A 14,107-nucleotide genomic window follows, 5' to 3' on the forward strand; every position below is an offset into this window, starting at 1 on the left:
TCTCACCCCCTCCTCTCTCTCTCCCTCTCTCTCACCCCCTCCTCTCTCTCCCTCTCTCTCTCACCCCCTCCTCTCTCTCCCTCTCTCTCACCCCCTCCTCTCTCTTTCTGTCTCGTAGTCCTGCTGCACCATGCCCTGCTTTTTCAATCATGAGCCCTACTTGGCAGTGCAGACCTCCAATGCTGGGCAGGCAATCAATAAAAGCTTGTTACACTAATTGCAAGATTATAATCTCCGATCCCTCTTCTGCTGAATTTCCAAACAAGAGGATCCATTAGAGAATTATTTTAGCTACTCACTGTGTGTCCCAAGCTATCCAAAACAACCATGCATTTCAATTCATTGAAAATAAGGTAAACACACTGAACGAATGGATGTATTTCTAAAATTCGATTCTTTGATTCTAGGCAAAAAAAAACAAAAAACTTCTTTGATTAAAGTGACATTTTTGTTAGATATATCGAGCTAAAACGAAGAAATGGGATATCTGAAAAGATGCAACTGAAAATTCAGACTCTCACATAGCTAAAATATTTTAAACTGCCTATAAATACTAATAGGCTTTTCATGTTGCATGTATGCATATAATTTTGACTTCTAGCTCAAAGAATCTGCCTAATCTTCTCTCTCTCACCCTCTCTCTTTCTCCATCTCTCTCCCTCCCTCCCTCTCTCATTCACATTGTTTGGAGGTTAGTGTATCTAACGGTGGGCTCTCTTGTTCAGCTGATATTGATTGAAGCCGCGGACACAAGGTCAGACCTCTGCAGGGCCAGACTCTTTTGTCCGTGGTTGCTAGGGCGATGGCAGGTGACCCCTAACACACAAAGGGCTCATTTGAGGCCAAGCAAAAGATGACCTCGCCTCTCCAATCAGACAAGTTCAAAGGTCGCGGAACACTGACTGGGGGCCCAGCCGAAAAAGGGCCCGTGGGAGACTTGCGATCGGTAAGCCATGACTGAGAGGCTAGACGTGGTAAGCTGCCCCTGTGCCAGACTCCACACACTCAATCACCAAGTCAGTTCAGTTCAGTTCAGATCATTTGAGATCAATTCCATTCAATTCTACTCTATTCAATTCCATTCAATTTCAATTTAGTCCAATCCAACTACAGGAAATGAACGGAACTGAAATGAATTAATATCACTTGATTCATTCGATTCACAGACGCCCCTAATGTACTGGTGATGCTCTGCATGAAGGCTAACTATAGCTCAAAAAAATCCTAGCACTACAACATTAGACCTACATACACGGGTTACTCTCTGCAAAGGGCGTGCCCACTGCAGTTACATACACACACGTCACCTGATGCAGCAGAGGAAACGCTAAGCTAAAGCTAAGTCATAAAACCTCTGATTTCCATGTCCGAGAAGAGAACATATAACAGTGTGCTGTAAAAGTAGGGGTTGTGATGAACGATTGGAGGGTTTTTCTTTTTTTGGGGGGTGGGGTGGGGTGGGGTGTGGGAGATGAGGAGCATTGCACTTCTGAGAGACTGACCTAAATGCATGTCAATGTGCTGGGAGAGTATGTATGTGTGTGTGAGGGAGTGTGTGACAGAGAAAAACTACAGTTAAATTCAGGGTAATGGAGAAGCAGATGGGCCAGAGTCTAATGGAGAGGAGAGGAGAGTGGAGGAGAGGAGAGGAGAGGAGAGGAGAGAAGAGTGGAGTGGAGGAGAGGAGAGGAGAGGAGAGGAGAGGAGGGGAAGGTGCTAGTCTTCATTTTTGGTTCATGAAGCGTGGAGGCGCACTGTTCAGGAGTAAAATGAGAAAATGAGACCTCTATCCCCTTCCCACCATCTCTTACAAAAATATACAGAGAAAGAAAGAAAGAAAGAAAGAAAGAATGAGAGAGAGAAAGAGAGCAAGTATGTGAGAAAAATTACAGTAAAAAAATCAATATGAGCTGCCTCAACTTGGAAAGGCAGAAGAGAGAAAATGGCAGATGTCAAGGAGAAGACTGACAAGGATAGATAGATAGATAGATGGATAGAGAGAGAGATAAATATATAGATATAGAAAGATAGATAGATAAATAGATAGGTATGTATGTATGTATGTATGTATGCATGTATGTATGTATGTATGTATGTATGTATGTATGTATGTATGTATGCATGTATGTATGCATGTGTGTGTGTGTGTGTGTGTGTGTGTGGGGGGGGGGGGGGGGGTGACAGTGTAAGGCACTGTGCAGTGTGTAATTTTCATGCTGTTGTCCCTGCAGAGTGAGTGCAGAGGAAGTGTGGCAGTGAGTTCTCTCCTCCTGTTTGTTTAGTGAGGAAAGCTAACAACAAACTCACCAAATCCCCAAACACAAACACAACCATATGTCATACCATGTGTTCTAACCCAGCTGTGTGTTAGCCTGTATGTGTGTGTGTGTGTGTGTGTGTGTGTGTGTGTGCCCTACATACAAACACACACATGGACAAACATACAAACACACACATGCTGAATAAATACAGAATTCTCCTTCAAAATGTTCTCTCTTAAAATTTAAAGGTCCGTTATAACAGTATTCCAGTTCTCAAAATCACGTAAATGTGTATGTTGTTCATACTGAGATAAATCAGTGGTCCTGTGTATTTCTCAGTTGCCACTGTGGTGAAGATGCAGAAACTGCACGATGATATGAATACAGAGACACACACACACACACACACAAACTCACCTGATTGGGAGAAAGAAACTCTTGGTTGTTTTCATTCATGTACATGTTTTCACCATCAAACTGAAAACAGAGAGAAAGGACCGTGAGTGTGTGCGGATGCAGATCATTAGCTGCAGGTGAGAAAAAGCTAAACAACAGCAATGATGCATCCTGTAAAACATTGACACAGAAAAGTAAAAGCGGCTATCAAACAGGACATTCAAGCAATCCTGTGTAGGAAAAAAAAGGGAAAAAAAACATGCCTTTTTACAGCTGTCAGAATGTGGAAAACATAAGTACATAAAAAAGAAACAAGTCAGGAAGAGAGAGAGAGGTAGGGAGATAGAGGGGGAAGGAGAGAGAAAGAGAGAGAAAGAGAGAGAGATTTGCTGAATGAAAAGCTGTAAGATGCTGAGTGAGACTGTGAAGAATGCCTTGGAACACAGGAGCCCAATTACTCAAACAGTCACATCCTCTCAAGCAGAGGAGCCTGTGTGTGTGCCACCCTGGTGGATGTCTGTAATTACAGTTCGTTAGCCGAGGGGTAATTAGGCTAGACAGGGGTATGAGCGTGTGTCAAAGTGTGTGTGCCTGTGAGCATCCGTCTTTGTGTGTGTGTGCTTGTGCCTGTATGTGTCTGTGTGTGTGCATGTGTGTGCGTGTGAATCAGCATTTTTCTATGCATGTAGCCATTTGTGTGTGTGTGTGTGTGTGTGTGTGTGTGTGTGTGTGTGTGTGGGCGCGCACGCTCCTGGGTGACACACGTGCAACATGTGAGGTGATGTCGGGTTAGGGATAAACTGGAGCGCTAATTACCCCTGCGGTACCCGAGTGCAGACACACACACTCTCACACACACACTTACACACACACACTCACACGCGGCGCGGCTAAGAGGGCAGAACGGCCTTTAGCACTCTCATACCCTCCCACTGAGACTGCTGACAGGCTAGAGCAACCTCTGTGAATGTGTGTGTGTGTGTGTGTGTGTGTGTGCTCTCATGTCTGTCTGTGTGTGTGTGTGTGTGTGAGAGAGAGAGAGAGTCTGTCTCACTGCCGGCATGATTAACACTTGTTCTTTAGCCAGGACTCAGTGGCTGACGCTCCCCGCAGCAGACACTCAGCCACCAGAGTGTGTCTGCATGAGTCTATGACTCTAATTGTGAGATCCTCTACAAATACGGCAGGGCAAGCGCCTACAGTGGCAAACAAGTCATGTAGGTCTGCACGCACGAGTGTGTGTGTGTGTGTGTGTGTTTGTTGTCCTTGTTTTTTTTCCGAGCCAGTCCTCAGCCTGCCGCTAGTTGGCCGCGGGTGCTTATGAGATAATTAGTATTGCGAGGTGCGAGCCGTGAGTGGCTTGTAATCCAAAGCTCTTTGACTATTCCAGCCACTGGGATTCCTTCATTTGTGACCTCATCAGCCATACAGGAAAAAAAAAGAACCCAGCAGCATTGTGGGTAACCCGAGATTCTCAAACTGCTCATCTGGCACCCAGGGCCAAAAGCTGTCCAATGGGCACTTGAGTACTTGCTCTTTTCTCTTTTTTTTTTTTTCGGTCTCGTTCATTCATCTTTTAAACTGCACACTACTTAATTTATATCTTAATCTTAATTGCCCCAAAGCTTTGAATCCATCTTTGATTTACTGCTTAATCTTAATAATCTGCCGGTTAAAAAAGGTGAAATCAAAATGGACCAGTGTACAACCACCAAAAGTGCAGGTGTTTTGTACTTTTTTGTACATTTTGGTGAAAGCATTGTGCCAGACACCAAAGCCTTCTGAGTGCTTTCTGAGTTGTCCATAAATCTTAAGACACCATATCTACTAAAAAGCTAGCTAGTGGCAACCGCTAATTCACAACAGATGTCACGCCATGGCTAGAACCCACAGAGCACATTTGCGAATGTTGCGGAGAATGAATGTCAATGCAAATTCATTTTGCTGATCTTTTTTTCAAGGAGAAAAGGGGCAGACAGACAGAGCAAGAGAGTGAGAGAGGAGAACCCCCTCTCTGTCTCCCTTCATCACTGCTGTTGTCCCTTTCGGCTTCTGCTTCCCTCCATATTCATTTTCTCCCCCCCGTGCCTTATTGTCTCATCTTGATTATGTCTTTCAGATGGAACCATTAGCTTAGCTTAGACAATCACGCCACAACCAAAATGGAATTCATTTCCTCAGTCACTGAGATGGATGCTTTCAGACTCCAATCGGAAAATAGATGGGTGTTGCGAGACAAAAGAAGGAGGATAATGTAGCATCATGGCTGACTTCCCCTCTCCCCCACCCCCTTCCCCCACCCCACCGACACATCTTCACCCTGGCTACTCATCACCAGCTCCCCCCAAAAGGTCTGCTGAGGAGACCGCTTGAGGAAAGACAAAAGGGAAGGCTTTTGGTTATGTTGCTTTTGTTATTATTTACCTGTGCATTCAAATGAACAACAGCAAGCTATTTTCCCCCGTTTCCCGCCCCCCAGCGTACGCCGATCTCAACTGGACACTGTTGTCCTCCTTGTGTCACATGGATTTATAGCCATTATTCACAGGTATAACAAAGGGGCCTATCAGGCAAACTTATCACAACAGAGGACTAAGGTAGAGAATAGGAAAGAGGGGAAGAAAAAAGAAAAATTTGACGATAGAGAGAGAGAGAGAGAGAGAGAAAAAGAAAGAGAGAGAGGGAGAGAGTAGAAGAAGGAGAGCAGAGACAAACCATAATAAGAGCAAGGGCTTTGTTCAAACAAACTGATACACAGTTGACACCAACCACTCCAGCTTGCAGAGCTAAAGAGCACTGCAAGACAAGCCGCTATAAATAGAACCTGTTTGCGTAAACCTGAACCACTGTCGGTTTGGTGTTTGTGTGTGTGTGTGTGTGTGTGTGTGTGTGTGTGTGTGTGTGTTGTATGCGTGTGTGGGGGTGTATGTGTGTGTGTGTGTATAAGCGCATATACGTGTGTGTGTGTGTGTGTGCGTGCATGCGTGTGTGAGTGCCGGTGCAGATGGGGAGGGGGTTGGGTTGCGGAGGTTGGTCTCATTGAAGTAGTTCCTGGGAACAGTCATAAAAAAAAAGAGGCAAACCATTTCATTGTGTTTCTCGACGCTCATCACGGGCATGGAGATTCATGGCCACAGTTTCCGCATTTTCTCTGCCCTGTTTTTTTTTCAATTTCTTTAATGTATTCTGCCGCGCACGTGCAGAGTGGGGGGGGGGGGGGAAACTAAAACAAGATGGCCGCCGTGTCCAGGGTTACTGAACATGTAAGCTCACACAAAAGCAGAGCATGTATGTTCTAGCGCCACACGGTCCCGTATGTTTTAAATTTAGAGCGGACTCATACGAAATGAGAAATAACCCCCAACCCCCCCCCCCCCCCCCCTCTCCCGCTCGCCATCCACTTCATGTAAAAATGTGACACCATGGTGTTCCGCAGTACTGTATCTAATGACATGCCAATCAAAGTGCTGAGAGAAAAAAGGCAGCAGTACAGTGTGTGTGTGTGTGTGTGTTGTGTGTGTGTGTTTGTGTGTGTTTTCAATTCACTCTGTCAAGACTTTGCACATTTAAGTGGATGAGATGCTCCAGTGAAACACAAAGTAACAAAGGGCCAGTGTGTGTGTGTGCATGTGTGTGTGCTTGTGTGTCTGTTTGTATGTGTGTGTGTATGTGTGTGTGTGTGAGTGTGTGCTCGTTTGAGTGTGTGTTTGAGCATGCCTTCAAGAGCATTCAACCATCCACCCATGCACAAAACAGAGAACAAATAAACACAATCAAGTCCAGATTCACAGACCAGCCTCACCCTATTCAACCAGCTAGTCATTTTCTCTCCCTCTCCCTCTGACTCTTTCTCTCTCTCTCTCTCTTTCTCTCTCAGACTCTCTCTCTCTCTGACTTTTTCTCTCTGACTTTCTCTTTCTCTCTTTTAAGGTGAAATATGGCCTTCATTAGCCCAGCTTCAGACCTGACCAAATTCTTGGCCCACATGTCTGTCAGTGTTTGTGTGTGTGTGTGTGTGTGTATATATAAGTATGTGTGTGTATTTGTGTGAGTGCTTGTGTGTGTGTGTGTGTGTGTGTGTGTGTAAGCGTGTGTATTTGTGTGAGTGTGTGTGTCTGTGTGTGTGCAGCCTGGCTGAACAGTGCTGAGGAGAGGCATAATTGTTTCTTTATCGACTGAGGGCCCAAGAAATGAGCTGGAACCGCTGAAACACAGCCACGATTAACATGCAAATGCATCCAAACGCCACCGTGAGACATCTTCACCAACTCCCCACGGCTCCTGAACGGACTGCTGGGTGCTGTGTGTGTGTGTGTGTGTGTGTGTGTGTGTGTGTGTGTGTGTGTGTGTGTGTGTGTGTGTGTGTGTGTGTGTGTGTGTGTGTGTGTGTGTGTGTTTGTGTGTGTGTGTGTGTGTCTGTGTGTGCATACGTGCGGGTACTGAGTCCATATGTAAACATGTTAACCTGGAAGAATCATACTGAAGACTTCAATGCACTCCTGGACAATGCATGATATTCATAAGTGTGACAGCTGCTCCTCTGGAAAATTTCCATCAATTCTCCAACAGTTTCAATGATTTAGAAGAAGGGAGAGAGCAGTGTATGAAAACCGGAGCGAGAGAGAGGGAAGAGGGAGAAAGAGGACTGATGGAAAGAGAGGAAGTGGTCCTTAAATGAAGGGAAGAAACTGCTGAGAGGATGAGGAGATCCTCCAGCAGCGCTGACAGTGAGCTGCCTTCAGTTAAGCACAGGAGGCATTTGAAGCTGCCTGACACCTCCTCTATGATGGGGAGGGGAAAGCACAGCAGAGCTGGCAGCTCACTCAAAGCCTTACAATACTGCGCATTAGAAGGAGACCTCTCCTTGTGGAGGTGTCAGCAATATTATTATTAACAATAATATTAATAATAATAATAGTTTCTCACACTCTCTTTCTCTCTCTCTCTATCATACACACACACACACACAAACCTCATCAATGACCTCATCCTCTTTGTGAATTCTCACTTACAAGCATGTCCATAGCAACACCACAGTCAATCTCTTTTATGAGTAGAGAATACGGCAAAACCACTCTCTGAAACCACCAACGAAAAACAGAAGCAAGAATGTAACCTTCACATGCCACATGTTACCATAAACCAGATTACTAATGTCATGACAGCCAGGTGGAAAGGAGAAAGGAGAAAGAAAGAAGAAAAACAAAAACAAAATATCTAAAACAATCCATGGTGCACAGACTGTGTGAGAATATAAATAAATAGCCGAATTATAACAGCATAAAAGTCATCTACTGTTCAGAAAAAAAGTGAACCGATCTTTTTTCTTTTCTTTTTTTCCTTTGAGGAGTACATCACGATTTAATTTCTTTGAGCCTCGGCTCTTTACCGTCAGGCAAGAGATAGAGTGCTCTCCTGATATAAAGGCCACTAAACCGTGTGTGGATCTGCCATTAAATCTATTACTATGGCTAGCATTATATCATACCCACAACAATGGCTCTCATTCAAGGGCAGTCCCACTGGACCCAACAAAGGGCCCCCATTTAAGAAGAGTAGTCCAGCAATTTCATAAACACAGAAAATGGTATTTGGGGGCGTGGGGGGGGGGGCTGTTGTGCTGTTGTGAAAGACCATGCACACTTTGCTTTCGTCTGCAGAGCTCAAGGTGGAACAGAAGAAGAAAAAGACATGGAAAGAGAGAGGGGTGGAGAGAAAGGGAGAGAGAAATTGATTGAAAGAGAGAGAGAGAGAGAGAGAGAGAGAGAGAGAGAGAGAGAGAGATGAGTGTAAATCCTAAGCTTTGCTCTCTTTCTGCTTGTTTTAAAAAAAGAACTCAACTCTGAAGAAGTACCTATCTGACATCAATCTTGCAGATCAGTCGATGGGCATCTGTGGGGTGACAGAGGCAATGTATGGTTCTTATCGAACATGCTCTTCCTCCAATACTCCATTTGGACAGATGAGCTTTACGTTAATGGACGGACTCGGACTCGGACTTGGACGCAGAGCCACGCCACGCCGTACAGCAGAAACTGCTGGGCCATTTCATTACGGCTAAGTGCAATGCAGAGGCCACTTCCCCCTGGGTCTCGTGCATCTTAGGAGCTTATATTTGGAGATCGCTGGAGTCGGATCCTAGCGTTTGATACTGCAGGGCTTCTCGTGTTTTACATCCATTTGGACTCATTTCAGCTTAATGCATACGGGCCATTGTGCTGGGTGGGCACATGGTGGGCACTTTCGAGAGGGAGAGACAGGAGGGGATGTTTGGTGGGCATAAAGTGCCATAGCTCAAACCATTTGAAGTGCCTGCCGCGTTACGTCTCGCGAGAAACGCTTCTGTGAGAAACGCTTGCCCTTTTGGCCGGGCAGGCGACACGAAATGTCGCAGTGGAAACTAAACGGTTAATAATATGACTGCTTGCTGCACTCACAGTTTGCATCAAAGACACAGCATTCAGCCTTGGAAAAAAAAGAAAGAAAAGAAAAAAATTAACAACAACAAAGAAATGCTACTTCATTCTTTTATCCATCTCTCTCTCCCTCTTTCTTCCTCTCCCTCTCTCCCTCTCTCCCTCTCTTTCTCTGTGTGCACCCGCACTCCCCTGGCAGGCAGGCTGAGTTTTTCTATTACCAATCTAATTGCACATTCCGCAGTGACAAGGCCTCATTATGCCTTAATTACACACATGTTATTTTGTACAAACATCTCCATTTGGGTTCCTTTGCGCGGTAATTGTTCTACGGGGACGGCCGTTTGAGATTTCGCAGATTGCTGTGAACTGACAGCGGCAAAGGCAGCCTGGAAGTAGGTCATGGCGGGCGATAAACAAGCGGCGCGTTTTCTAAAATAATATACCCGCGCGGTGGAAGTAATAGCGAGGCAGCACTGAACCACTGTGAGGCTCATGTAATATTTACAGTGCACTAATAGATAGATGGCAGGTTTTTCTGAGCCCCTTCCAAAGCAGGCAACAAGAAGGGAGGAGAGCAGAGGAGAGGAGAGCAGAGGAGAGGAGAGGAGAGGAGGGGAGGGGGGTTGTTGTGTTTTTTTTTTTTCATTTGAATTTCAGAGAAAGCTCACAGACTGCATTAACACATCTGTGTAGTGTGTAGTATATTTGTGTGTGTGTGTGCGCAAGCATGTGTGTGTGTGTGTGTGTGTGTGTGTGTGTGTGTGTGTGTGTGTGTGTGTGTGTGTGTGTGTGGTGTGTGGGTGTGTGTGAAAGGGAGGGGGTGTATGTATGCAGATGCACAGCAGTATTTTTTTCCTCTCTATGTTGGCTGTGAAGTTGCTGATATTTAAGCAAGAGTGAATGGGAATGCATCCAGCAGCACTCTGGCAGAGGTTCTTATTGTACGGCAAGACGAGCAACAAACACACACACACACACACACACACACACACACACACACACACACACACACAGACACAGAGAGAGAGAGAGAGAGAAAAAGAGAGAGAGAGAGAAAGAGAGAGAGAAAGAGAAAGAGAGAGAGATAGAGAGAGAGAGATAGAGAGAGAGAGACAACCACACACACACACACACTCACACATCTTCCTCCAGTACCACGGGGGTCAGACTCTGCTCATGTTTAGCTGGGCAGGCAGGCAGGCGGCTCCAGTCAGGGTAGTCCACTCAGGGTCTCGGGGCAGGGACAGGGACAGGGACAGGGAGAAACCCGGGTGATCCCCGCCGAGGCTTCTGCTCTCCACATGACAAAAGAAGTGAAAACACCTTCCGGTTTCACTCCCTGACGCCACAGGGGCTGTGCCACCTGTACGCCCGACACACACCACGACGCGTCCGTCAAAACTACACCAAATGTCCGTTAATGTCAGATGGAGAAACATGGGGGGGGGGGAGATACACCGAGCCTACGGTATATTTTGTCCTAGACTGATATTCTCGTTTCATTATACATCACCGTGAGGAGAAAACTGTCTTGCCTAATCTCTATGCATCTGATTACTGATAGTCACTGTTTTGATTAGCTTCCTTGGTTTGCCTGGATTGTTTGTTTGGCGACCAAATTTAGCCTATGGGATGAAACGACACCCGGTAAACAAACAAACAATTAACTATGTGAACTCACAACAAAAACCAACAAGACTTATGCTATTTTTTTTTTTTTAATAACAGGAATGCACAGTATATATTTCCGCGTGAAAATAAACTGCGCTCACATTAATTATATGGGTCTGCCTGTGCATCTGAATCCCAAGCCAAGGATGAATAATATCCCAGCAGATCTGACTTTAATAGGGCCTCTCTTAGATATTCAGCAGAGAATGGCGCTTATGAAATATTAATGCCATACAAAAATACGGCAACTCAAACTCACTCCATCTCTCACACTCCATGTAATTGACTATGCAAGCTTCCAAATCAACCAGGAAAAAAGAAGGGGGGGGGGAGGGGCAGGGAGAAGGTGGGGCAGAGGGGAGAACTAAGGAAAAGGGAAGAGGGGAAAAAAATCAAACATTTCTCTCTCTCTCTCCATTTCTCTCTCTCTCTCCATTTCTCTCTCTCTCTCTCTCTCTCTCTCTGAAACCTGAAAAGGCATAAAGGCATAACCTGTCACTTACTCACTGGGAAGGCTCGGCAGGACTGTTTCAGATGCACTGTCTCCCTAATGTGAGTGAAGGGGGTTTAAGAATCAAGCAGAGTTGAGTTACTGGAGAGAGAGCAGGCTCTGGTGATGGCTGCTTTAGTGTTGTGCATGTGCTGGGTGCACACACTCAGACCTGTGAACCAGTACTGCGCACTTTTATTTCTGTGCAGAGAGCACACGCAAACACACATCATGCATGTGGAAAGATCACACACTCACAAATGCAGATTAGACACACACATGGGAACACACACACATACACACACACAAAATGCACACTTGCATACACACACACAACATGGGCCCATAAAAATACTGCCTGTGGCAACAACATCCTGGTCTCTGCACCCATTAGATAAGGAAAATTGGCTACACACCCACACAAAGAAACACACACACACACACACACACACACACACACACACACACACACACACACACACACACACACACACACACACACACACACACACACACACACACACACACACACGCACACACACACAAGCTTTCATACCCCACCCCCACAGCTAGTGCCTGAATGTGCTACTGTACTCAGTGCCGTTCACACCCATAATACCTCACCCCATACACACAGCCTACTGGGAGCGGAAAAACTAAAACAACTTCTATTTCCATATTTCCCGAGTTAGTTAGTAAAAAAAAAAAGATCAGATCCAAAAAACAGACACCATAATAGCTTGGTCACAGACAGCTGATGCTCCTGGTGCGCCCTCGCGTTGTGTGACTCTTTGCCTTGCGGCAGGCTGGACTGAAGGGCCCATTCTAGCGGCGCTGCCCGGCGGAGATCCCCCTCGCAGTGCACGGTGCCATTGTTTACATAAGACTGAAGGGCTGGCTGACCTTCCTCGTGTGTAATCTCCACGCCGGCCCGAGCCAAGAGAACGCAGCGGCGCAACGCGACACAACGCAGCGGAGTTCCAGGCTGAGCGAGGCGGAGGTGGGGGTGGGGGTGGGGTGGGGGGAGCCCTAGGAGTAGGGGAGGTGTGAGAATGGCAGACACGGCTGGAGCGCCCAGCAATTACGGATAGTTGGCTGGTACTAAGGTGACTGAAGTGTCGGAGCTCGGGCGTTTTTTGTCGGTTCCTCGTAGTGAGCGTGATTTGAGACCCTTTTGCTGCTTTAGTGGTGCCCGGTGTGTGACAATGTGACAGAAGGTTATGAACCCGGCCGAGTCTTAATAACCAAACAGGCTCTTTTATACAAGGATGTCACCCCACCATCATGTGGCCACAGGAGACAGAACGAGTGGATGTGAGTGTAAATACATGTGAGGTTTGACAGTTTGAGCATGTATATGCTCTGTATGTACGTATGTGTGTGTGTGTGTGTGTTCGTGTGTGTGTGTGTGTGTGTGTGTGTGTTCGTGTGTGTGTGTGTGTGTGTGTGTGTGCACGTGTGTGGTGTGTGTGTGTGTGTGTGTGTGTGTGTGTGTGTGTGTGTGTGTGTGTGTGTGTGTGTGTGTGTGTGTGTGTGTGTGTGTGTGTTGGGGGAGGTGGTGAATCACTAAGAGGAAACAGAAAGGTGAGCTGAGGGGGAGAGGGGAGGGTGAGGTTATTTTGGCAGGGGAGCGGATGTAACGCTAAAGCCACTTTTAACTGAACACGGTTTAGAGAGAGATGGCGAGATACTGAACAAAGAGACCTGCAGCCTGCAGCATCTTGACTCTGTCTCACCACAGCACCTGATGAATACAGTGGAAAACAACACACACAAACACACACTCCAAAAAAAAAACCTTAAAAAAAAACGACTGGCTTCCTTCTCTGAGCAAGTGGCTCTCTCTTCTCAATGCAGCAACAGTTTGTTTGATTGTCACTCTTTCAAGAACAGCACACACTCACACACACACACACACACACACACACTCACACTCACTCCCAAACCCAAACCTTGAAGGTTGATAGGCACATTCAAAAAGTGTGCACATCTGCAAATGAGGATAATTTTTTTTTTGGGGGGGGGGGGGGCAATTTGAATGAAGAAGGAGAGAGAGGACATTTCACTTGATGGGTCTGTGTTTCATGACGTTCTGTGCTGCTGAGGGACACGGAACATCATTTTACTGCGCCGCGCTCATCCCTCCCCCTCCCCTCCCTCCCCTCCCCTCCCCTCCCCCGGAGCCTCCATCTTAAGGTGCAATTCTCTGGGTGGAGTAAAACCAGTGAATGTGTAAAATATATATGTCCTCTCTCTCTCTCTCTTCCTCTCTATCTGCCATTTCTGTCTTATGCTTACTTCATCATGTCTCTCTCTCTCTCTCTCTCTATCTCTCTCTCTCTCTCCCTCTCTCCAACACCCACTTTCTCTCCTGACAGTGTGCTCATTCTTATGATTTGTGTCGACTCCCTTCCACAGATGCGCTTTTACAGTATTCACTTTAGATAACGTATGATTCTCCAGTGTGTGGGACTGAGGGGCTGAGGAGAGAGAGAGTTGCGCTGGAACTGCTTTGTTAGCATTCTCCCACTTGATAAATGATTTAAGACACGAGGTCTGAAACATCAATACCATCTCTATTGTAATTAAAAAAAAGGGGGCGCCCCACCAACAATATTGCTCCGCTGGGACTGGGGCCCCCGAAGCTGAGAGGAGGAGAGATAATTTAGAAAAGCTCTTATGCAAAGGGATGAGAGGGGAGAGAGAATCTTTCAGAAAATGAAATCCTTTATACCATTGTTCTTACCCCCACTGTCACATCTCTCTCTCTATACATTAGTAGATAAATGCATAACAAAAAAATGCTAGCACAGTTGAGATTTTAATTATGATTTTTTTTCCCAATGAGTAAGATATTTCCTTTTCCCCCA

At 46.0% G+C, this 14,107-nt stretch overlaps 1 protein-coding gene across 5 annotated transcripts in view; it reads right to left on the bottom strand.

Moving 5' to 3' along the window:
• tox2 (TOX high mobility group box family member 2) overlaps positions 1-14,107 on the bottom strand; it is a 90,106-nt gene that overhangs the window by 39,379 nt on the left and 36,620 nt on the right. For all 5 annotated transcript variants that reach the window (XM_031568023.2, XM_031568021.2, XM_031568024.2 and 2 more), the window contains one exon: positions 2,679-2,738. In XM_031568023.2, the coding sequence (XP_031423883.1) occupies positions 2,679-2,738 (60 nt within the window). The remainder of the gene's footprint in view (positions 1-2,678; positions 2,739-14,107) is intronic.

This window comes from Clupea harengus, chromosome 5 (genome assembly GCF_900700415.2).
Source record: "Clupea harengus chromosome 5, Ch_v2.0.2, whole genome shotgun sequence".
In the NCBI taxonomy this organism is placed as follows: domain Eukaryota; kingdom Metazoa; phylum Chordata; class Actinopteri; order Clupeiformes; family Clupeidae; genus Clupea; species Clupea harengus.